The 23,097-nt window shown below is 41.7% G+C and overlaps 1 protein-coding gene across 2 annotated transcripts; it reads right to left on the reverse strand.

Annotated features, from left to right (window-relative positions):
- Nucleotides 1–1,583: 1,583 nt before the first annotated feature.
- trim69.2 (tripartite motif containing 69) lies at nucleotides 1,584–23,088 on the reverse strand. Of its 2 annotated transcripts, NM_001045751.1 has the most exon segments (10): nucleotides 1,584–3,113; nucleotides 6,060–6,190; nucleotides 7,355–7,377; nucleotides 9,583–9,816; nucleotides 10,067–10,162; nucleotides 11,817–12,266; nucleotides 16,855–17,054; nucleotides 20,673–20,747; nucleotides 22,711–22,932; nucleotides 22,973–22,984. In NM_001045751.1, coding segments are annotated over 9 exon segments (1,914 nt in total). In that variant the 5' UTR covers nucleotides 22,877–22,932; nucleotides 22,973–22,984; the 3' UTR covers nucleotides 1,584–2,574.
- Nucleotides 23,089–23,097: the final 9 nt, after the last annotated feature.

The raw sequence follows: 23,097 nt of genomic DNA on the forward strand, positions 1-23,097 counted from the left end.
AAACCCATTATCCAGAAAGCCCATCTCCCATAGACTCCATTATAAGCAAATAATTCAGAATTTTAAAACGGATTTCCCTTTTCTCTGTAATAATAAAACAGTACCTGTACTTGATCCCAACTAAGATATAATTACCCCTTATTGGGGGCAGAACAGCCCTATTGGGTTTATTTAATGGTTAAATGATTCCCTTTTCTCTGTAATAATAAAACAGTACCTGTACTTGATCCCAACTAAGATATAATTACCCCTTATTGGGGGCAGAACAGCCCTATTGGGTTTATTTAATGGTTAAATGATTCCCTTTTCTCTGTAATAATAAAACAGTACCTGTACTTGATCCCAACTAAGATATAATTACCCCTTATTGGGGGCAGAACAGCCCTATTGGGTTTATTTAATGGTTAAATGATTTCTTTTTCTCTGTAATAATAAAAGGCATGGAGATCCAAATTACAGAAAGACCCTTTATCCGGAATACCCTTGGTCCCGAGCATTCTGGATAATGGGTCCTATACCTGTATTACAAATTTGTAGTTCCCGCCTCCTTACATCCTTGCCCCATACCTATGACATCATCAGCCTAACTTGCTGGCTAGTAAATTTTGCCCAGAGAAGCACAGTTCGTTGTGCTCCATGAGTGCAATGGGGGACCCTGCCCAGTCCTTTTTAAATGAGGCCTTGTGTGGAGATTTATAACTCATCTTCTACTTGTGGCCCTTGACTTTCAGCTTTTTCATTCTTTTTCTAGCTTAAAATGCTATCTGTTTGTCCCCCTTACTGTCTGCAGAAAAATGATAAATGTGCTGCACAGGTGTAAATCACTCACAGAAACGCTGCACTGAGTCCTCTGTCAAAAGATTTGGTGTCTTTGTTTTCCTGTGCCAGAGACACGCAGCTCTCTCCTCTCTCTCAAGAATCCCAAGAACTCACTCCCCCCCCCCTAAGGAATGTGGAGCTGAGCCAAACAGCAGGAAGCTTCCTTATAGTCGTACAAACTGAGCTTGTTCACACACCAGTCTTGGTCTCGGTGCAGGAGCAAGGCATTATGGGTACTTTCTTTACACAGCTCAGCGTTTTATTTCCTATGAGGCTTCTGATCATCTGAACGGGAGAAATATGGGGAGACTTAGGGGCACTATTGAGAGAACTGAAAGTATGCTTGCAGCTTGAGATTAACTCTTTATTAGCGTTTCTTTCTCATTTAACTATGTCCCATACACCAGGGAGATGTATGGTTTGCATTTTACATTAGCAACTAAATCATGTATTTTTATACTTGTGTCAATTATAATATATATATATAATCAATAAATGGCTTTCACTCTGACAAATTCACTGCATTTCCCAGGACAGTAACTAGGAGTAGGCAGAACAGGCAGCTGCCTAGGGTGCAATATGTGGGGGCGCAATGACACTGGAGTGGTGTGCAGTGTGTGTTAGAGCTGCCAAAGCGAGTGACAAATGCCCGGTGCCAGACAGTAGGACACAAGATACTTGCTTTGGGCACAAGTGCCTCTTGGCCCGGCTCAGGCATTTCCCTAAGAGGTAAAAAAAAAAAAAAAAGATGCAGTAGAACGGACTTTGCTGTGAGAAAAAATGTTTATTTCCAGAAGTGAAACGATTAGTGTAGATTTATCACAACAGAACTAAAGTAGAACTCCTTCACATGGACACCTGTGTACTGAATTTATTAAGTTACCAATTTTATAAAATTTCAAGTAGATAGAGAGACACACTGGAAACTCACACACATACTAAACAGATATATTAATAAAATAACCAGTTAATTAAGTCATATTTTCTGGATACTCAGTGGCATGGCTGTTTGCTTGTGTTTATAGATGCCCAAGGGCAGGAACTTTGGCACCTAAAGTTGGCTATGCAAGTCTGGATCTGCTCATGTGGTCCAACTGCAAAATAAGCTTTACTAGATACGACCACCTGATTGGCTCAAGGACCAGATCACACTGGGGCAGATATGATGCCCATGGATGCCATCCATGCCCAAATTTATCAATATCTAGCAAGGCCCCTATAAAATACTAATCAGGAAGGGCGCCGTTTTGTGCTTGGCACCAATTTGTTAGGAACCCACAAGTGACCACTTACCTCCTACCCTAGGCCTCTGCTCTCTCTTATTAAAAATGCATACACCACCATCTTTCCTAAGGCTCCCAGGTGCCCCATGAACGACTTCTAAAGATTTCCTTATGGGGAGTGAACTAGTCTGAACGCACACAGATGTAATTACGGTCACTGGGGGAAGATAGGATTCCTTTAGGGTGTCTATACACAGGCAGATTTGGGGGGGTTAAATAATAAAAGGCACAATGTTTGCCTAGGAGCAGTAACCCATAGCAACCAATCAACAGGTAGCATTGACTGGTCACCTGTCTGCTCTTAAAATTTTATTGGTTGCTATGGGTACTGTTCCTGGGCAAGCATAGTGCCTTTTATTACATATGGGGGTTTGTATTTTGACTCTTTTGTTAGAAAAAGACACAAGGGCAACACTGACAGCTTCAGACACTTTTAGCCTGTTTGTACCATCTCCGTGTTCATTTTGAATGGCTAATAGTGCTCGAGCTGTAAAGGTTCACTGTTCCTCTTGTTAAAAGTCACGTGTGGTGAAAGGCATGGGTATAATTTATCTGTAAAAACATCTTTAAATGTGTAAATGTGGGTCATTTCATCACCATCATAAAATGATATCATGCCTCCTTCATAGTCCAAATACACGCCTATCCTGCGAGGCTTGCCGGCCAAACGGAGTTTTACGGCAGGAGATTCAATAGCTATGTAATCGTTGCGATTTCTCAGCTGGAGGATCCAGTACCCATTTGCAGGAATAAGGCTTAGCGTGCCTTTGCGATTGCTCGAGTCTCTAGTCATCCCAATGTCCCAATCAGTTTTGACCCCAACGTTTACCAACCAGTAGTGCCGGCCCGAATGAAATCCATTCTTTCCCAACACAAAAGTGTTCTGATTAAAGCGCACCACTGAGTCGAAAATTTTACTCCTTTTCTCTTTATACCTGATTGTGGTCAGCCCATAAGACAGAAGCAGATTGGGATGAGCCGTGTTTGGATCTGCCGTTACTTGTTCCAGCACTAACAAAAAGAAAAAAAGACAAAAGCTTTTATATAGTCGAGCACAATCCTGAGCATTCAAATAAACCCATCAATAGGCTCTCCAGCAGGGAATGGTGGGTAGTTTCCAAGCACAGTGAAACAAGTCAGGATGATAGGTACAAAAGAAAACAGGAGGAGCCCAACAAATACAACAGGGGATCCAGGGTTGGGCTGGGCTGCCGGGACACTGGAAAAAAACCTGGTGGGCCCCGGCGGCCCTGACCTGACCCTTGCCGGTGCTCCCCCGGCCAACCGTTCCTCCCCTGGCGCATTAAACTTATGTGCGCTCAGGGGAGGACATTGGGTGGGGGACCCTGCGGGGGGTTATAGAGGCTCAGCGGGAGGTTAGGGGGTGCAGGGCAAGCAGCCGGTGGGGGCACCTGCAGGGCCCCTGGGGCGGAAACCCTGGTGGGCCCTGCACCCCCCAGTCTGACCGTAAGGGGATCACTGATGAGAGCCTGGCACAGGGAACCCTGAAAGACTGGCAAGCAAGTAGTTGAGGGGTTAAAGTAAGCATGTAGCCTGGGTTAAAGTGTGGGATAGCAGGCGGTGGGAGGATGAGACTAGGATAATGTAATGTATGTGATTTAAGCCCCTGCATTCTGTCTTTACAGGTTTCCAGTTAAAGGGGTATTACTCTTTTAAGTAAACTTTTAGTATGTTTTACAATGCCCTATTCAACTTTTTCACTGTGCTTTGATTTTTATAGTTTTTAATTATTTACGGTATTCTGCTTCTTTTTTTAGCTGTTAAATAGGGATCAGTGACCCTGGCATCCAAAACAACTTTTGCTCTGAGAGACTACAAGTTTATTGTATTTCTTCTTCTTGAATTCAGGCCCCCATTATTCACCTACTAGTCTGTCTTTGAAACTACTAAAAACCGGAGAGATGTTGAAAAAAAACCTAAATTATTAAAACCAATATAAAAAATGAAGACCAACTGCTAATAGTCTCAAAGCATCACTGTCTACAGCAGGGGTCCCCAGCCTTTCTTACTCGTGAGCCACAGTCAAATGTAAAAAGACTTGGGGAGCAACACAAGCACCATAAAAGTTAATGGAGGTGCCAAATAAGGGCTGTGATTGGCTATTAGGCAGCCTCTATGCACCCTATCAGCTTACAGGGGCTTTATTTGGTAGGAAATCTTGTTTTTATTCAACCAAAACTTGCCCCCAAGTCAGGAATTCAAAAATAACTCCCTGGTTTGGGGGCACTGAGAGCAACATCCAAGGGGTTGGGGAGCAACATGTTACCCCTGAGCCACTGGTTGGGGATCACTGGTCTACAGCATACAGAAAGTAATATAAAGATGAACTAACCTTTAAGGACAGTACATATGGAGAGCTATTATTCTGTATTCACTGTTCAATGTGTGTGTATTGCTCTAATTATGGATGCTTTTTGGGTTTTGATTGGCTTGCTGACTGAATAAATATATTCAACTAGTGAAGTTTTTTAGTGTAAGGTTACCAGATCAGTTGAGAATTCAGGGACACCTTATATGCATGTTGCAGGGCTGCACTGATTGTATTTAACTCTTATTGCAATCAGTGCAGCCCTTCTAGCTGGATTTTCTAGATTTGTCCCTGAATTCTCAAGTGATCTGGTAACTGTATTTTAGTGAGTGTACAGGTGCTCAATAGAGCATTGTTTGACATGTTGTAGTTTATCATCATGTGCTTCACCACATAGCAACGCAAGCGTTCAGTCTATGCAACACTCACTACGCAGAGCAGAGGGACATTAAGTTCTAAAGCCCATCTCATTCCAAAGGGAAAAGGTGAGGCTAAAGAAGGGTGGGGAACTGGTCCCTCCAAGCACAGATAATACAATCATGCTTTTCTTTCAATCTGTTTAAATCAAGGATGTTTGTTATAACAAAAAAAAAAAAAAAAAGGACATTATTTCTATTTCTGGTATATTTTCCCTTTAAACGAGGAGTTTAAAAGGAACACTGTCATGGGAAAACATGTTTTTTTCAAAACCCATCCGTTAATAGAGCTTCTCCAGCAGAATCCTGCATTATAATGTTTTTTTTTTAAAGCAATTAGATTCAAACAGTTGGAAAACCAAAGCAAAGCATCTGAATGGCTGCTATGAGCAACATCATCAGTAAGGTTTTACTTTGCTTTTTACACTAGGGGGCACATTTACTAATCCACAAACGTCCGAAAAGCGTCCGAATGCGTTTTTTTCGTAATGATCGGTACTTTGCGACTTTTTCGTGAATTGTCGCGACTTTTTCGAGCTCTCAATACGAAAGTTGCAACAATTCGCGAAAGTCGTAATGCCTATGCAAAAGTCGCGACAATTCAAGAAAGTCATAATGGCAATGAAAAAGTCGCGACAATTCACGAAAGTCATAATGGCAATGAAAAAGTCGCAACAATTCACGAAAGTCATAATGGCTATGAAAAAGTCGCGACAATTCACAAAATTTGTAATGGCTATGAAAAAGTCGCGACAATTCGCGCAAGTCGTAACGTTTATGAAAAAGTCATTACAATTTATGGAAAAGTTGTAACAGCGACGAAAAAAATCGCAAAAAATGTTCGTTTTCCAATCCGAATTGTTCTCATTCGGATTCATGGATTAGTAAATCAGCCCCCTAGGTGTTTTGGCTGCAACAGCTCAGGGAGGAACAGAGCAGCCCAATGTATGGGAAATGCACTGTTGATAGCAGATACAGGTTGTGGTGGGAAATTCGTGGAAAACCTCCATTTTTAAAACCCTGTCTGATAACACCAGCATCTGCAATAGGCAGTACAGTTTCCTATGAATGTGTAACAGTGACAGACAGGAAAGGCAATATAATCACAATATAATCACACAGCAATTCTCCTTTACAGCACACCAGCAGTATAAACTTTGTGTCAAAGGCCTGTGAGATGCAAAAAACACAAGTTAGTAAATAAAAACTCACTTGGAACGAGAAAGTGTTTCATCTTACTCCAAACAAAATACTGGATAGGTCCTTTAAATGTTGCCTGACAAAGTTCCTTTGAAACCACACTTCTTTCAGTGGATTCAATGGCAGTCTTTTGCTTCTGGCACCTAAAAATACAATGGGGAAAGACTTGAACATTGCAAGCTGAAATACAGGTATAGGACCCATTATCCAGAATGCTCGGGACCAAGAGTATTCAGAATAAGGGGTCTTTCTGTATTTTGGATCTCCATACCTTAAGTCTACTAAAACATTAATTAACCCCAATTGGATTGTTTTGCATTCAATAAGGATTATTTATATCTTAGTTGGGATCAATTACAGGTACTGTTTTATTATTACAGAGAAAAGGGAATCATTTAACCATTAAATAAACCCAATAGGGCTGTTCTGCCCCCAATAAGGGGTAATTATATCTTAGTTGGGATCAAGTACAGGTACTGTTTTATTATTACAGAGAAAAGGGAATCATTTAACCATTAAATAAACCCAATAGGGCTGTTCTGCCCCCAATAAGGGGTAATTATATCTTAGTTGGGATCAAGTACAGGTACTGTTTTATTATTACAGAGAAAAGGGAATGATTTAAACCATGAAATAAACCCAATAGGGCTGTTCTGCCCCCAATAAGGGGTAATTATATCTTAGTTGGGATCAAGTACAGGTACTGTTTTATTATTACAGAGAAAAGGGAATGATTTAAACCATGAAATAAACCCAATAGGGCTGTTCTGCCCCCAATAAGGGGTAATTATATCTTAGTTGGGATCAATTACAGGTACTGTTTTAGTACTACAGAGAAAAAGGAAATCAGTTTTAAAATTCTGAATTATTTGATTAAAATGGAGTCTATGGGAGATGTGCTTTCCGTAATTCTGAGCTTTCTGGATATCGGGTTTCAATACCTGTACTAGGGATACACAGAATCCATCACTTTTTAATTCAGCCAAATACCAAGCTGTTCATAAAAAAATCAGCCTACTCCTGAAAAAAGTGCAAAGCTTTGGCTGAATCTGGAACATCCCTGTAAAATACAAGCAAACCAATAAGGACTATCTGGTCTCCATTTGTTTGGTTGTTACTGACCAAAATCTACTTTATGGCATTCTAGTGGCTAGACAGTATGTTGTAGGCTTGGGGTAATGACCTATTTCCCAATATTTACAGTTCTTGTTTGGGTAGTAAATGTGTACACCACTACATTTTTATAAATATATATAATCTCCATGCCCTATATTTAATTTCCATCGTTACCATCTTTAAATACTTACTCATCAATGAAGCTCCTGATATCCTGCAGAAGAAAAAAAAAAAAAAAAAACACACTTTGAAACACTTTTTCCCATAGAAAAGATCAACAAAACAGAGGCCCCCCCTTTAGATTAGCGCAGTGCTGTCCAACTTCTGCGGTGCCGAGGGCCGGAATTTCTCTAGCATACATGGTGGAGGGCCGCTAATGGAAGCCAGTTTTGACCACTCCCCTTTTTGAAACTACACCCACTTCAAACCACACCTATTTTATCACAATGGTGGTAGCACAGCAAAATCCCAAATGCTTGGTCCTTACTGTGGGGATATCAACCATCATTCATATGTGAAAGAATTATGTCATATTAAGATACCGTTAAATTCCATATGCCTCCTCCTCCCCTGTGGATAGCAGAGCAACCCCCAGTACATAATCACACACCTTAGGGACCATTTAATGGCTATTTCCAACTGCTAACAAACTCCCACAACAAACCCCTGCCAGGTTCACCTCCCACAAGCAGCATAGGGCAAGCAGAGTATGGCACACACAGGCAGCACTCTGCCTGTCCTATGCTGTCTGTGTGTGCCATACTCTGCCTGACTACCCTGCCTGTGTGTGCCATACTCTGCCTTCCTTATGCTGCCTCTGTGTGCCATACTCTGCCTGCCCTACCCTGCCTGTGTGTGCCATACTCTGCCTGCCCTACCCTGACTGTGTGTGCCATACTCTGCCTGCCCTACCCTGACTGTGTGTGCCATACTCTGCCTGCCCTACCCTGACTGTGTGTGCCATACTCTGCCTGCCCTACCCTGACTGTGTGTGCCATACTCTGCCTGCCCTACCCTTCCTGTGTGTGCCATACCCTCCCTGCCCTATGCTGGCTGTATGTGCCATACTCTACCTGCCCTATGCTGGCTGTATGTGCCATACTCTGCCTACAGTACCTATGTCTGAGGTGTGAAGAAGTGAACAATGGGAGTGATTACAGTCTGAGCCTGAGGTTTGAACACTGCAGGGGGTGAACAATGCAGAGATTAAAAGGTGTGAAAAACACAGGGGATTACATTTTTAAACAATACAGAGGGATTACAGCCTGAATCTGAGGTGAGAACCATGCAGGGGGCCAGATAATCTCAGTACTGATACCATTTAATGCTTACTCAAAGGTAAGCCATCAAAGCAGCCAGACAGGTGGGGGGCCACACAGAGGGGCCGCCAGTTGGACAGCACTGGATTAGCGGAATGGAACTTTCATTCGAAGCAGCGTAGGGTTTTTTTTTGGGGGGGGGGGGAATGCCCTTCCTAGTGATGCCGTAATGGCAGATTCTGTTAGTGCCTATAAGAGGGGCCTGGGTGAGTTCTGGAACAAGCAGAGTATCCGAGGCTATTGTTAATCCTTACAATGTTTGCACTGGTTTGTATTTTAATTTATTCCAGAAATATACATCATTATTTTATGCCTGTGACCTGGAGTAACCCAATAAAAAGTCAAGAGACAAATATAGGTAGGGGATAAACTCTTCAGCTTCTACTACTCTTCAAGCTAAACCATTCACACCTGAACTCTACAGGTTTATTAAATAGGCTTAACAAACAAAATGAATTCCAAAGGGCTCCAAGAAAATCCCATTTACGTGGGTTTATCCTATAGGCTAAAGCTCTCCCACTGGGTTTAAAGCAGAAGCCAGGATAATAGCTGATCAGATTCCCAACTACAGACCGGTTTCACCCTTCTTGGAGTTCATCAGTGTAGTGCAGGGTTTTCTGATCAGCTTAGGTAGAGCTTATAAATAAGTTGAATAAAAGTGATTTTATTCAGTGTTTAATGGTGTTAAAGAGGCGACATATACTAACAGCACTATTTTACACACCATTATAATAAGGCCCCTTATTCCTAAAGCTAAAATTCCACAAGATTATTCTACTTTTCTACTTCAAAGTTCCTTCTATAAATCCCAGGTTTCTAATACACATACCAAGGCCATTAGAGTCATCTGGTTCACCAAATAAACCAGAAACTTTTTGATGCTTCCATAGATAAAAGACAGGGATCCTGAAGGCACATTAGCCTCAAAATATGTGTAATGCTGTCACGTAGAAACAAAGGAAGGCACTAGATGCTTTTCTCCCTGTACAAGCTATGACCACGCTTGGGGGCATTTGTAAGTATTCTGGCCATAACCAGCCTACCCATTATATCAGATGCCAGGAAATATACATCTTGATGATGTTACTGCCCGCACTAACCTTTAGGAAGGGTAAGGCATCCGTTTCTTCTAACTTCTCTTTGGCCCTGTCGATTGCTTTCTTAATGTCTTCGATATCATTCTCCAACTTGATGAGATTACTTTCCATTTCCTTTAACAGATCATCCCCCTGCTTTTGCAACTGATCCAGGAGCTTCTTTTCACGTTCTTCCAAGAATTTGTGCATCTTCTCAAATTCAGATGTAATGTGTTGTTTATAATCAATCATCTTTTCCTTAAAAAGTACAAAAAGGTTGTAGCCAAAAAACAGACTGAAAATGTATTGAAGTAGATTTCCTGTTAAAGCTATTTAACTTAGTTTGTGTGTTTTGCTGCTGAAACATTTTGCAGCTATGCAGGCAAGCAATACACCATTCCGAATCATTACCATTCATTCATATGTCCTGGCCAGAGAAAATGGTCACCACCATTCCATCTCATGGACAGATAATCATCCGAATAGAAGAAGATTTGAGGATCCTCACCTTATGCACTACAATTTTCTCTGTCTGTTGGCTAATTAATTCTTCAGAAGCTTTTAGCGAAACATCCAGCGGATACAACATGGCAGAAAGCTCTTCCTGTAGAGAAGAAAAACCAACCCCCATAAAATTATACTTTAGTTTTCACTTTTTTGTCCTAGTGTCAAATATGGACTTTCCAGAACACAATAAGCATGACAGCTGTCAGCATGACTGGGTGTTTATTTTTGTAAAACTGATCTGAAATAAAGGCAAAGAACACAGTATAAATGTGGCTATATGCAGGCAGATTTAAGCTGCTGATTTGGCCCATTCAGGCCATGTTGGAAGCTTATCTGCCTGCGTATAGGGCCCTCCTGTAGGCCTGCCCGACCAATATCTAGCTAAAAATTGGCCAGATGCCGATCAGGCAGTTTTAAAAATCCTGTCAAGACAAGGACCCCAATCTGCTCTTCCATAATTCAGATCTCCTACCTTAAGTCTATTAAAAAAATATTTAAACAGTAATTAAACCCAATAGGAGTGTTTTGGCTCCAATAAGTATTAATTATATCTTAGTTGGGATCAAGTACAGGTACTGTTTTATTATTACAGAGAAAGGGGAATCATTTAACCATGAAATAAACCCAATATGGCTGTTCTGCCCCCAATAAGGGGTAATTATATCTTAGTTGGGATCAAGTACAGGTACTGTTTTATTATTACAGAGAAAAGGGAATCATTTAACCATTAAATAAACCCAATAGGGCTGTTCTGCCCCCAATAAGGGGTAATTATATCTTAGTTGGGATCAAGTACAGGTACTGTTTTATTATTACAGAGAAAAGGGAATCATTTAACCATTAAATAAACCCAATAGGGCTGTTCTGCCCCCAATAAGGGGTAATTATATCTTAGTTGGGATCAAGTACAGGTACTGTTTTATTATTACTGAGAAAGGGGAATCATTTAACCATGAAATAAACCCAATAGGGCTGTTCTGCCCCAATAAGGGGTATTTATATCTTAGTTGGGATCAAGTACAGGTACTGTTTTATTATTACTGAGAAAAAGGAAACCATTTTTAAAAATGTGAATTATGTGATTAAAATGGAGTCTATGGGTGATGGCCTTTCTGTAATTCAGAACTTTCTGGATAATGGGTTTCTGGATAAGGGGTCGGATACCTGTACTAGAATAACAATATGCATTGTCAAGGCAGTTAAAGTTCGGTTCTTAGGGCTATGTCACAATCAGGCTCTCAACTGGCTAAAAAACACAGCAGGGGCTAAGGTCACACAAGGTGGCTTCTAACCACATGTACCTGCTGACCAATGGCACACTGGGTGAATTTTTGTGTTTTGCATGCTTGACCTAACATGGAAGCCAAAATAAACTTAGAATTGCCTCAGTGGCAACTGCTTAACAGAAATGGCCTGATGATTCTCGTCCAAAAACAGATGAAAATCAAACGGAATTAAAAAATGGGGCAATTACGTGATGGCAATATCCTTTCAAAACCTGAACTCTAAAATGTATTTTATATGTTTACTTGGACTCTTTGAGAGCTTTCAAAAGTAAATATTTTATGGTGTGGTCTGTTTACAATGGATAATGAATTTGGCAACTATATTGTGCAACAGAATTTTTTTGCTGAACTAAAACGGGTGGAGTCCCCAAATAGGTTTGCATTACACTTTTACTCCTTAAACATTATCTTCCTCCTCCTTACTAGTTGCCAGGCATTCAGTTATGAGATTTGAGGTCCACTTACCCTGTATACATCCAGAGCATCCATGAGGGGCAGGAAGCTATGACAACTGTGCTCTAAGGAGTCACGACATATGACACAGCCTAGCAAGCCATCATCTTTGCAATAGAGCTTTACTTTCTCATCGTGTTTGGCGCACATTCCCAGCAGTTCTTTATTCTCTGTATATAACCCACTACGGCTAAGCGTTTTCATCACTAGTTTTTCAAGTGTTCGGTTGATGATAAAACTCTTTTCAGGCAAGGGCTCTTCACATTCAGGACAGGAAACAGAATTCCGGACTTCCCAGGCATTCTCTATGCAACTTTTGCAGAAATTGTGGCTACACTCCACCATAACGGGTTCCTTAAATAGCTCAAGGCACAAAGGGCAGGTCAATTCTTCAGCAAGATCCTTAGCCGGTGCTAGAGGCAGCTCATTTTTTGGAGATTCTGGAGGCTCCAACTTTATTTTCTGAAGAAAAGGGCAAAATGAAGGCATGAAAATATATTCTCTCTTATTAAAATGATTCCTCTGTATGTTAATAATGATTTCATTCTGTTATGACATCTAAAAATGAATGCATATGATCTTACTTGGAATTAACTTGGACTATTCATAGATAGATATTTAGGCTACATAAATATTAAGGTCTTAACTGGCTGCAAAGCAGCTAATACAGACTAACAAAATATTTTATAAAAGTATAACAATCATATTTTATGATATTACTTTAATTTAGTACTCTACTATTTAATCTTTACCCCATAGTAACTTAATTTTTAAGTCTATAGTATCTTTTGAAGACTACATTGCATAGCAGCACTTTTATTTGTAACAAGCCCATTCAGTAAGCACAGCAGGCTCACTTACAGTTGAGTCCAAGGTTGCGCTCATTGGTCCTCTTGCTTGTAATTTCTCACTTGCAGAAGTCTCAAGGAAGAAACTTGAGAAATCACAGTAGTAAAGTAAATCAAGAGTACTTCCCAAAGATTACTGGGTCCCTAAGAATCTAAAGGTGCCAGGCAGACTGAAGAAGTATACATAGAATAGAATCAGCAGACTGGAGTACACTCATTGCAAATAACGTGGGGTTCAGGGCACAATCCCCAGACCATCACAGTAGGCAATGCAAACAGCCCCCAAAATGACATGTCTTTCTTTTCCCTACATTGAGTCTGGTGTCCTTTCTAAGGGTGAAGACACACGGAGCGACTAGTAGCAACTACTTGTCATGGCTACAGAAATAGACAATGCTGATCATTTACTGATAACTGTCTCTACCTGTGTTTTACCAGAGGCAATTCTCAGTATTGTCTATGGCAGGGTATTTTACTAGACATGACAAGTAGCTGCTACTAAGTAGCTCTGTGTATCTTTAGACTAAGAGAGAAGCTTAACCTTTTCCGTTTCCTTACCTAGTGTGAAGCTCTGCCACCTTTAGTATACTGAGCCTTCCTTGCAATTTGAAAAGAAAGCTGGTCAGAGCTGTCTACCATGTATGCTTCATGTTTCATGGAATTATACAGCTTTATATCTGGTTGAAAGCCCCCTTTAAAAGGTGGTAACCTGACTAACTGGACTGCATGCTGAACCAGTGTCGGACTGGGAACCCAGGGGCCCACCAGAAAACCTTAGATCCTAGGCCCACTTTCCAAACTATTTTTCCTCCTTTCCTCACCCAACCTCTTTATTCTCCCAGTCTCTTTTATTTACATGCTAGCATCTATTCTTCCATCTATTTTTCCTCTTTCTTTCCATTTAGAAATAGGGAATGACTATGAAAAAGGCCAAAATATCAGGAGTAGGGGGGCCCACTGACACCTGGGCCCACCGGGAGTTTTCCTGGTATCCTGGTGGGCCAGTCCGACACTGTGCTGAACAGATGAATAACATGAGTTGGCATTTTTCTATTGTTCCAGTCGCCTTGGTTGATAGAACAGATAATCCTTGATCCAGAATTATCCAAACGCTTGCTCACACTGATAGTCCAAACGTTGTACAGTAGGAGCTTCACTTCTTCACCTGTAGATGCTCCGTACACTGCAGATATTGTGCATCAGTAGATGAGATCTTCCAACATGACGAACCAATTGATATCGGTCAGCATTTGAGTATGGAAAAATCACACAACACTGTGTCCTGTATAATTTTAGCAAATTGCCTTGACATACGACTAGGAGTCTACAGCACAATTCACAGAAAGTTTATTGAAATTGCCATTTATTAAAACTTTAATGTTTGCAGACAAAACCCTAGATGGAGTTGTTTCATTATAGATTTGATCACTTGTAGGCACTTCTGCCATGAGTTAGTGGATAAGAAAAACACGCATTTTGATAAATTTGATTGATATCAGTTTATTGTGGAATTCTGGCCATCACTTAAACAAAAGTCTGGAAGTGGCTACAAAGGTCTTCCCTGCATTATCAGCTATGTAGGCTAGTTATACTCCAGCACAAAATAACAGGATCACAAAAGCACATTGCCAATGGTTGGTATTGCTTAATCCCACTACTCAATCTAGGCAAAATAAGCCAACGTGTTCCCCAGGGGATTCATGCTATAATGAGTGCCAAGAGCCCACACGCTATTCATTTAAAAAGGTGTCCAATCCAAGTAAGACATTCTATCTGAACTTCAGCTTCTGCTAATCCATAGGAATAGTGTGTACAGACTTGCTTACCTGCCTATAACACTTAAGGACTCTTGGTCTTTGATTTACACTTCTTCTGTAATCCCCATTTCCATTTATACCCCCAACCACTGTCATTTTCGCTTACTAATTGGATACTGGTCTACCAAGTAATGGTCTTAAAAGTAATTCATAGCTGTAATGTTCTGTACGCACAAGAGCTTCGTCATATACTTTTTGTCACTGCAACTTCTCTCTTCTACTATTAACCATTTTTAGTAAGTTTCCCAACTGAAAATTCAGCAACATTTGAAAACATTAATATACAACTTTTTAACCTAGGGCTGTTGACAACACAGATAAAGCAAGTGAAACTTCTACACCATTTCAGTTGTTGCCTGGTTATGCTGTGTCTTGCTTTCATTTATGCCCAAAGCTTACCTCACTGCCCCCAATAACCCTAGTACAGGATGCTCAGGTATGGCTTTCCTCACTGCTCTGTATGCCCAAATCTTACCATACCTCATTGCATCAATGCCCCCGTTGGGCTTTGCTTTGGAAGCTCAAACATGGTAGGCCTCACTGCTCTGTGTGCCCAGTATAACATTCTACTATTCTGTATGTCCCCAGTATGACATGCCTCACTGCTCTGTATGCCCTAGTATGGCGTATCACACTGTTCTGAATGCCTCAATAGGATGTGCCTCCCTGCCCTGTATGCCCCAAAAGAAAATGCCTCATTGCTTCTCTATGTCCCCGGGACTGCATGCCCAATAGGCTGCTATGTTTACCCCCCAATATCCATATGCTCTCAGGATGACCCCTGTATGCTTTATAATACTACTCTGTACACTCAGTATAGGATTCCTTATTGCTTAGTATGTCCTTGCATTAAATATTTGCACTCTACTTCACGGAGTAATGTGCCTGACTTGACTAGTATGGGTATGCTTAAATATAGCATACCTCTAATGCGGTGAATAATGTACCTCATTGCTCTATATGCCCCAGTACAATGTGCTTGATAGTTCTGTATGCCATGCCTTACTGTTCTGTGTGCCAGGATATGCCATGCCTCATTGCACTGTTTCTCCTGCTATGTGTGCATCCAATATATGCTTCAGGCTTCTGTATGGCCCCTGTATGGTTTATCTCACTTTTCCTGAATAATGCTCCTTACCTCACTGGAGTGTATAGCCCAGGTGCAGTGTCTAACTGCCCTGCATGCTGCAGTATGTGCCCTTTACTGCTCTGAATACCCTCTATACGACATGCCTCACTCACTGCACACTTTGCCCCAATATGCTGCTATGTATGTTACTACATACTGCATGTTCCCTTGCAGCTCAGAATGCCCTCTGTATCTCATTGCTCTTTATACCCTCAGTATGACAGGCCTTTCTGTATGCTATGCTCCATCTTTGCATCCCTCCTGTATCATGTACTTCATGGCTCTTTGTGTCATCAGCATGGCAATCCTCACTGCTCTGCATGCTCCAAATATGCTGTGCCTCACTGCTCTGCATGCTCCAAATATGCTGTGCCTCACTGCTCTGCATGCTCCAAAAATGCTGTGCCTCACTGCTCTGCATGCTCCAAAAATGCTGTGCCTCACTGCTCTGCATGCTCCAAAAATGCTGTGCCTCACTGCTCTGTATGGAGCCAACACACATTTGCAACAAGAGTAGCCCTTGCAAGGTGTATCTCACTGCTGTGTATTATGCGCTTTCCAACTATACTAGTGCAAGGTATTGTATGTCCAGAGTATTGCAGGCATTACTGCTGTCTGTCCCAATATACTGCTATGTATGCCCCTAACATATGCTCCAAATGCCCCTAGATGGTGTATGTCACTGCTCTGTAAGCCTCAGTATACTCTAACCCCTGCTCTTTTTGCCATAGGTATCAAATGCCTTGCTGCTCTGTATACTCCCTGGTAGTGTGGTCACCAATCACCAAGCTAAAGAAGCTAAGATAAGCAAACCTAGCCCTACAGCTTATACCACGTAATATCTACTAAAACATTTATTAATCATTATTACTATTTTCACCCCATCCTCCAACCAGCTTTCTCAATTGACACTACCTTCGACTGCATCTAAACCAAATCTTACATCCTTTGCCTGCACTCTAAACTTCTCGCAACTTCCAGCAACATTCCCCAAGCACTCTCCTTTATACCCTTTAAACCCTACAGAATTACACCCTTAATGCGTGCAAATACCACTCAACTTAACTCCGAAACTGCATTCTTCGTAAGTGGCTCAATAACAAAAAGATAGGCCTACTAGATGTGGTGCTCTCACATCACAGAGATAGGATAGAAGGATAATTACAAACCATTTACAGAGACATTACAGACAGGTTAATATACAATACGCAGAGTTGTGGCCGAACTGATTTCAGTAGGACTTATCCCCCTGTTACCTTGGGTTCAGGCTCAGGCTCCTCAAATTTCCGTTTTGGGGATAGAGGAGTTTCATAATCCATCGGCTCAGTGGTACTACTGTTCTGTTCTGGATTTGTTCCATTCTGACTTTCTGCATCATTCTTCTCTTCCTTTACTGTCAGTGGTTCAGGCAACAACAAGCGTGATCTGTCCACCCACTCATCTTGACGTTGGTTCACTGCAGAAAAAGTCATCTTACACATTTCCACACAAATTAATGATGGAAAGGAAGTATCAAAATAAAACAGTTTAATCTAAAATGCTCACTTACCATCATACTGTGTGCCAAAATGGATACATTAAACTATAACAATACACTTAGAACAGTATGGGAAACAAATATTTCTCAAATTCAGTCACAGAAGGATCATTGCCAATTATTGAAAAGACAAGTGATCCAAACACTGCACTCAGTGACATAACCTGTTAATGTTACCTGCTGGATAGTCCTGAGAACGACTGATTTTTGCTTCAGTCTACAATCGTGCTCAAAAGTAACTGGCACCTCTGCACTTCTTTTAAATTACTCCAAACATTTATCAGTAGATCAGTTTATTTTAAAGTTGGAAAAAAAAAACGGTTTCCACAATTATTTTATCTTATTCAGAAAAATAACACTGTTGACATTACGGATAGCCAAGTAGTTGTTGCACCATTTGGCAAAAATAACAGAAATCAGCAGCTTCTTAGATCCATGAACGCACTTTCTACAGGTCTCTGCTGACAGGCTGGAACACTCGTAGACACTCTTTCAGTTCTTCCAAATGTAAAGGATGCCTTCTCCTGACTGCAGTTTCCAGATCTCCACAAGTGTTCATTGGGATTTAGGTCTCATTGTTGAAAACGTCAAAACACTCAATCGTTTTGCTTTGAACTGGGTTTAATGTCGTACTTCAAAACACCTTTGTAATTTCTTGATTTTATTATGCAACATGCAAACTCCAGTCACCCCATGCCAGGGGAAGAGGAGCAACATCAGCTGTTCACAGGACATTCTTCCAGAGATGTTTTGATGAACTTCTCCCAGGATATATGTTTCTCTGTCAAAAGGGGGATCTTCCTGGGTCTCCCACCATAAAGGTCCCTTTTCACCGAGTTGGTAACAGAAGTTGCAAGCTGAAACTGCCGTACCTTGTGTCTGAATGTCAGCTTGAACCAGTCTGGCAGTTGATAGAGATTCCTTCACCACAAGCTGAAGAATCATAACACCGCAATTTCTGGAGGTCTCTGGCAATGGACTTGAGACTGTCTACGTTTTTGAATAATTATCTGTCTCACCTATTCAGGCAGTTTTCTGCTTTTCATTTTTTTCCTCTGTGTTTGGTGTAGTGCAAACAATTCAATCTGGTTGGATGTGTGATTAATGTATGACAAACTATTACAAATCACATTTTTTCTTGTTTTGTTCCATTGCTAAGAGTGAAATAAGTGAACACCAAAGCAGCAATTTGCTGCCACCGCTGGTGCATTATTGGGAAAAAGTGCAAAGGTGCCAATATTTTTGGCGATGATTGTACATACACACAATATCATTTTCCATTGGCTGCTTCCCAACCATTGCCATTTACAAGCACACAACCACAGAAATAACCTGCTGTTTATAAAGCTGCAATCACTACTTAGCAAGAAGGTGACAAACTTCCCTTAGCAAGCAGATAGGCCATACATACAATACAAATGTTTAATAACATGGCACATCTCTAAGAACCCTGTGTTCCCTTAACCCCAACCGGCCTGACAGGCCCTACTTTTGTGCTTTCCATTTGTATATTCATTTAGTTGAACATTGTTGATTAGATGGATAAAAGTGACCATACATAAGGAGATAAATGCTGCTACCTTAGAGACCAAATCAGCATCTTGTCAAAAGCCTCCCAACATATATCTGGCTAAAAACTGATTGGGCGAGGACAGTATCGACATAGTGATGCGCTACTCTATTAATGGGTCTACATAGGCCCAAATTAGGATCCCATTTTAGTCCCAAGTGCAAGCAATCACATCAGACGAATTTGGCCCAGCACATGGGTGGTCTAATGGTCACAGACTGGCTTGTTTGGCGACCTAATTAAATGAGAGGATCTATTCATGAATGTTCAGCTTAAAACTAACCACATACCCCAGGGAAGACTTTAAAATATAGGAATGCACTCAATGCAGGATTTGCTGCACCCCCATATCATACGCTTTAGCAGAAGTAATGGCCTAACTGAAACCCGTATCGGCACCCGTCATGAACTCTAAATTGTGCATTATTACAAATTTTACTACAAATTATATTTTGGATTTAGTTTAGTTTTTAAGGCCAAATATTTCATGATGGATTCAGTATTCACCTATTTGACAAGCAAACTTTTGCTGCATATTTTTTTTCTATTCTGTGCTTTGTACGGGGAAAAAAATGGTCATGGTCCGTTCAAGGAACACAATGTTAAAAGAAAACACCACCCTGTCAACATTTTCTTCCAGTTCTGCTGAAATACAAACAGCTGATCTAACACACACTCCCACTTCCACTTACGAATCCAGAGTGATATCTTTACTGAGCTTCACCGGTTTAAGACTAAATGCCACACAGAGCTACATGTACCTGCACCTGAGTGTTTTCAATTTATTCGGGTGCAGGCACGGGTAGGGGAGTTTCATGCGTACGGAACGTATTCTCTGCAAGTGTTTCGGCTTGCAGGAAATATGCGTCATACGCTCCATGTGGTATTAGCCTAAAGGGAAAAAAAAAAGCTTGTTCTTTCCCACTTACCCAAAAGGCAAGCAGCTGGCAGTGAGAAAGGAAATGGGGTAATGCCATTTTTTTTTTTTTAACAGTTTACATGTGTGAGGGAAGAAAGGACAAAATAAGGCAAACTAAAGGTGGCCATACATGGGCAGATTTAAGCAGCTTATTTGCCCGTGTAGAGGGACCCCTACTGGGCCTCCCCGACTGATATTTGGCCTATAACTGTCCAGATATCGATCTGGCAGGTGTGATTTTTCAATCAGATTGGAAACAACATTGGCTCATTGATGCAATCCTTGCAATCCTATGCCCGGTATTCTAATTCAATTGTTTAGCCTGAGGGCTAAGCGATCAGATTACCCTGATATCGGCCACCTTAGGTGGGCATTTCGGTGGAAAGAGCCACTCATTTGGTGACCTCACAAAACAAGTGGAACTTATAGTGCAGGGGTGGGCAAACTTTTTGGCTCAGGGGCCAACAGACGAGCCAGCATTACGCCATCTCTGCTCGTCAGTTCAAGTCTCGCGTGATGAGACTTGCGGCCCGTTCAGCTTAAAAAGCTGAATGGGCCGGACATGGCCAGCGGGCCATAGTTTTCCCACCCCTGTTATAGTGTATGGCCATCTTAAGGCGTGCCACATACAGGGTCGGACTGGGGGGTGAAGGGCCCACCCGGGCTCCCGTCCCAGGGGCCCTACAGGTGCCCCCAGCCGAGCACGTCCCCTAACCCCCCCCATCCGACATCCTCCCCCAAGCGCGCAAATTTGACGCGTCAGGGGAGGAGAGGTCGGGAGGGGGAGTGCTGGTAAGGGTCGGGTCTGGGCCGCCGGGGCCCACCGAGATTTTTCCCAGTGTCCCGGCGGCCCAGTCCACCCATGGCCACATATATAAATCACACAGGTCACGATATAAAAATCAAAGTGGATATTTTAAAAATGCAAGGTAGTTGTGGAATAAATATATATTTCTATCCCGTTCTGCATATTCCCACCACAGTTATCGGCCTTCCAACAAACCGCTATCTTGGAGGTAATATTTCCATAGGAAATCATATTACTTACAGCCCACATAATGTACATAGTATTCTTGATTGCCAGTTTGCTCGTTTGATCTGATATTCATTATCTTTGCATCACCTACAGTAAAAAAAATTAAAAAACATAATAACTTCAGTAGGCACGTCTGGCAAGCATGATATAACTGCCTGAGCAGTTCACATTCATACCTAGTGTTATACAAAGAACCAATCAGTATCTGCACAAAATGGATTCTCCTAAGCGAGCTATACACGCACCAATATTATCGTTCGAAACCTCGTTTTGTATGATATTCAGTGTGTGTATGGCGGATTGATGAGACAACCTATATAACAAAAGCTTTGGATAACGGTCGGCACCCGAGCAAAATCTGCGTTTAGGGCTGAATTGTCAGGTGGAGGTAGAATCCCTATTGTTTTTACCTCCATATCTGATGGTTCAGCCCGGAACATCAATGGAGGGAACGAACGACCAATGGTCGCAGGAAAGATCAAAACTGGTATGTGTAGGGCCACCTTTAGAAATAATCCCTCCTTCAGATGCCTACAACATATAAAGGTGGCCATACATGGCAAGATCTTCTCCCGATATCCCCACATACAGGTAAGCAATATCAGGCTAATTCGGTCATTTGGCCCTCGTTAGAACAGCATCGAAAAATACATCTTGCCTGAACGCGATCTGGCTGATTTCAGGCCAGATGTCGGTCGGGCAGGTCCGTTGTTCGTGCCCATACACGGACAGATAAGCTGCCGAATCAGTCTAAAGGACCCATATCGGCAGCTAGAATCACCCCGTGTATGGCCACCTTTATTCTAAAGCAGTGATCCCCAATCCCTTGGATGTTGCTCTCAGTGGCCTCAGAGCAGGTGCTTATTTTTGAATTTCTGGTAAGAAGGGAAGTTTTGGTTGCATAAAAACCAAGTATAATGCCAAACAGAGCCTCCTGAAGTCCACACAGGGGCGATTAAGTAGCCAATAAAATCTCTTACTGTCACCCCCAGGAAACTTTTCCATGCTTGTATTGCTTCCCAACACTTTTTCCATTTAAATATGGCTCACTGGTATAAAAGGTTGGAGCAACGTTTCTCAGTACCTATAATAAAGATGGCTGTGCTTAAACTCAAATACAGTTAAACCTGTCATCTCTCTTGGTCCATGCAAACTAAAATTAAAAAACTAATTTAGATTAAATTCATTAGGGAACGACATGATTACAGGTAGCACGAAGAGGTCTTTAGAAGTATTTTGTTTACCAGATGCTCATTCTCCTTTTACTTGTTAAAAGCCTGGACAGAGCTTTTTCATTTAATCCTCTTGTTCAAAATTAATTAAAAATAATGTAACTGGAAAAAGTTTTGAAGTGTTTGCCTCAGAAAAACTACTTCAGTTTATATACGGTAAATGAGCTGCTGTGTAGCCATGCATCTCTGTAGAGTACAATTGTGTTTTACAGAGCTTATCTGTTATGTAAACTTTGAAGTCATTGAGGGGTTCTGTGACCATATAAAGGCACAAGGCTGCAGGCTGAGTTATACAGGGAACTCTGAGTATCACTCATGTATTATAAGGGATAATGTACCCCCTACTGTAAATGATAAGGATATTAGCAGTCACTGAGGGGTTCTGTGCCCATATAAAGGCACAAGGCTGCAGGCTGAGTTATACAGGGAACTCTGAGTATCACTCATGTATTATAAGGGATAATGTACCCCCTACTGTAAATGATAAGGATATTAGCAGTCACTGAGGGGTTCTGTGCCCATATAAAGGCACAAGGCTGCAGGCTGAGTTATACAGGGAACTCTGAGTATCACTCATGTATTATAAGGGATAATGTACCCCCTACTGTAAATGATAAGGATATTAGCAGTCACTGAGGGGTTCTGTGCCCATATAAAGGCACAAGGCTGCAGGAACGGCTTATTTATAATATCCTTATACTGTACCCTGTCAATACATTATAGTTTATCAAACACAGTTTCAGTGAGTGAGAGACAATTGAGATCACATTTCCGAGTACATGTATGGTTCATGATCATTATTATATAGCGATACTCACGCAGGGTGCCGCTGCCTTTCTTGCAGGGATAGACACTGCCGATCTTTACCAACTCGTCCTTTGCCTCCGGCAGTTCCCCTTCCGAGCGCTCCCCCATCCCCTCCCCACGGCCGGTCACAGTATGGGGGGCACCGTGCTTGCTCTCCTGGCTGCTCCGGGAAGCCATGCTCGGAAAGGCCAATAAAAAGCTGAGCCTTCACACCTGCCAATGGACCCTCACACCTGCCAATGGACCCTCACACCTGCCAATGGACCCTCACACCTGGCCGAAGCGCGGCAATTACTGAATACAGAACCCAAGGGACCCTAAGAGCTCCCACGTTAAATAATGGAGCCAAAATGGCAGCCTCCTATGAGGGAAAGTTCAACGTAAGTGACGCGCAGGCA

Source organism: Xenopus tropicalis, chromosome 5, assembly GCF_000004195.4.
Source record: "Xenopus tropicalis strain Nigerian chromosome 5, UCB_Xtro_10.0, whole genome shotgun sequence".
NCBI lineage: Eukaryota > Metazoa > Chordata > Amphibia > Anura > Pipidae > Xenopus > Xenopus tropicalis.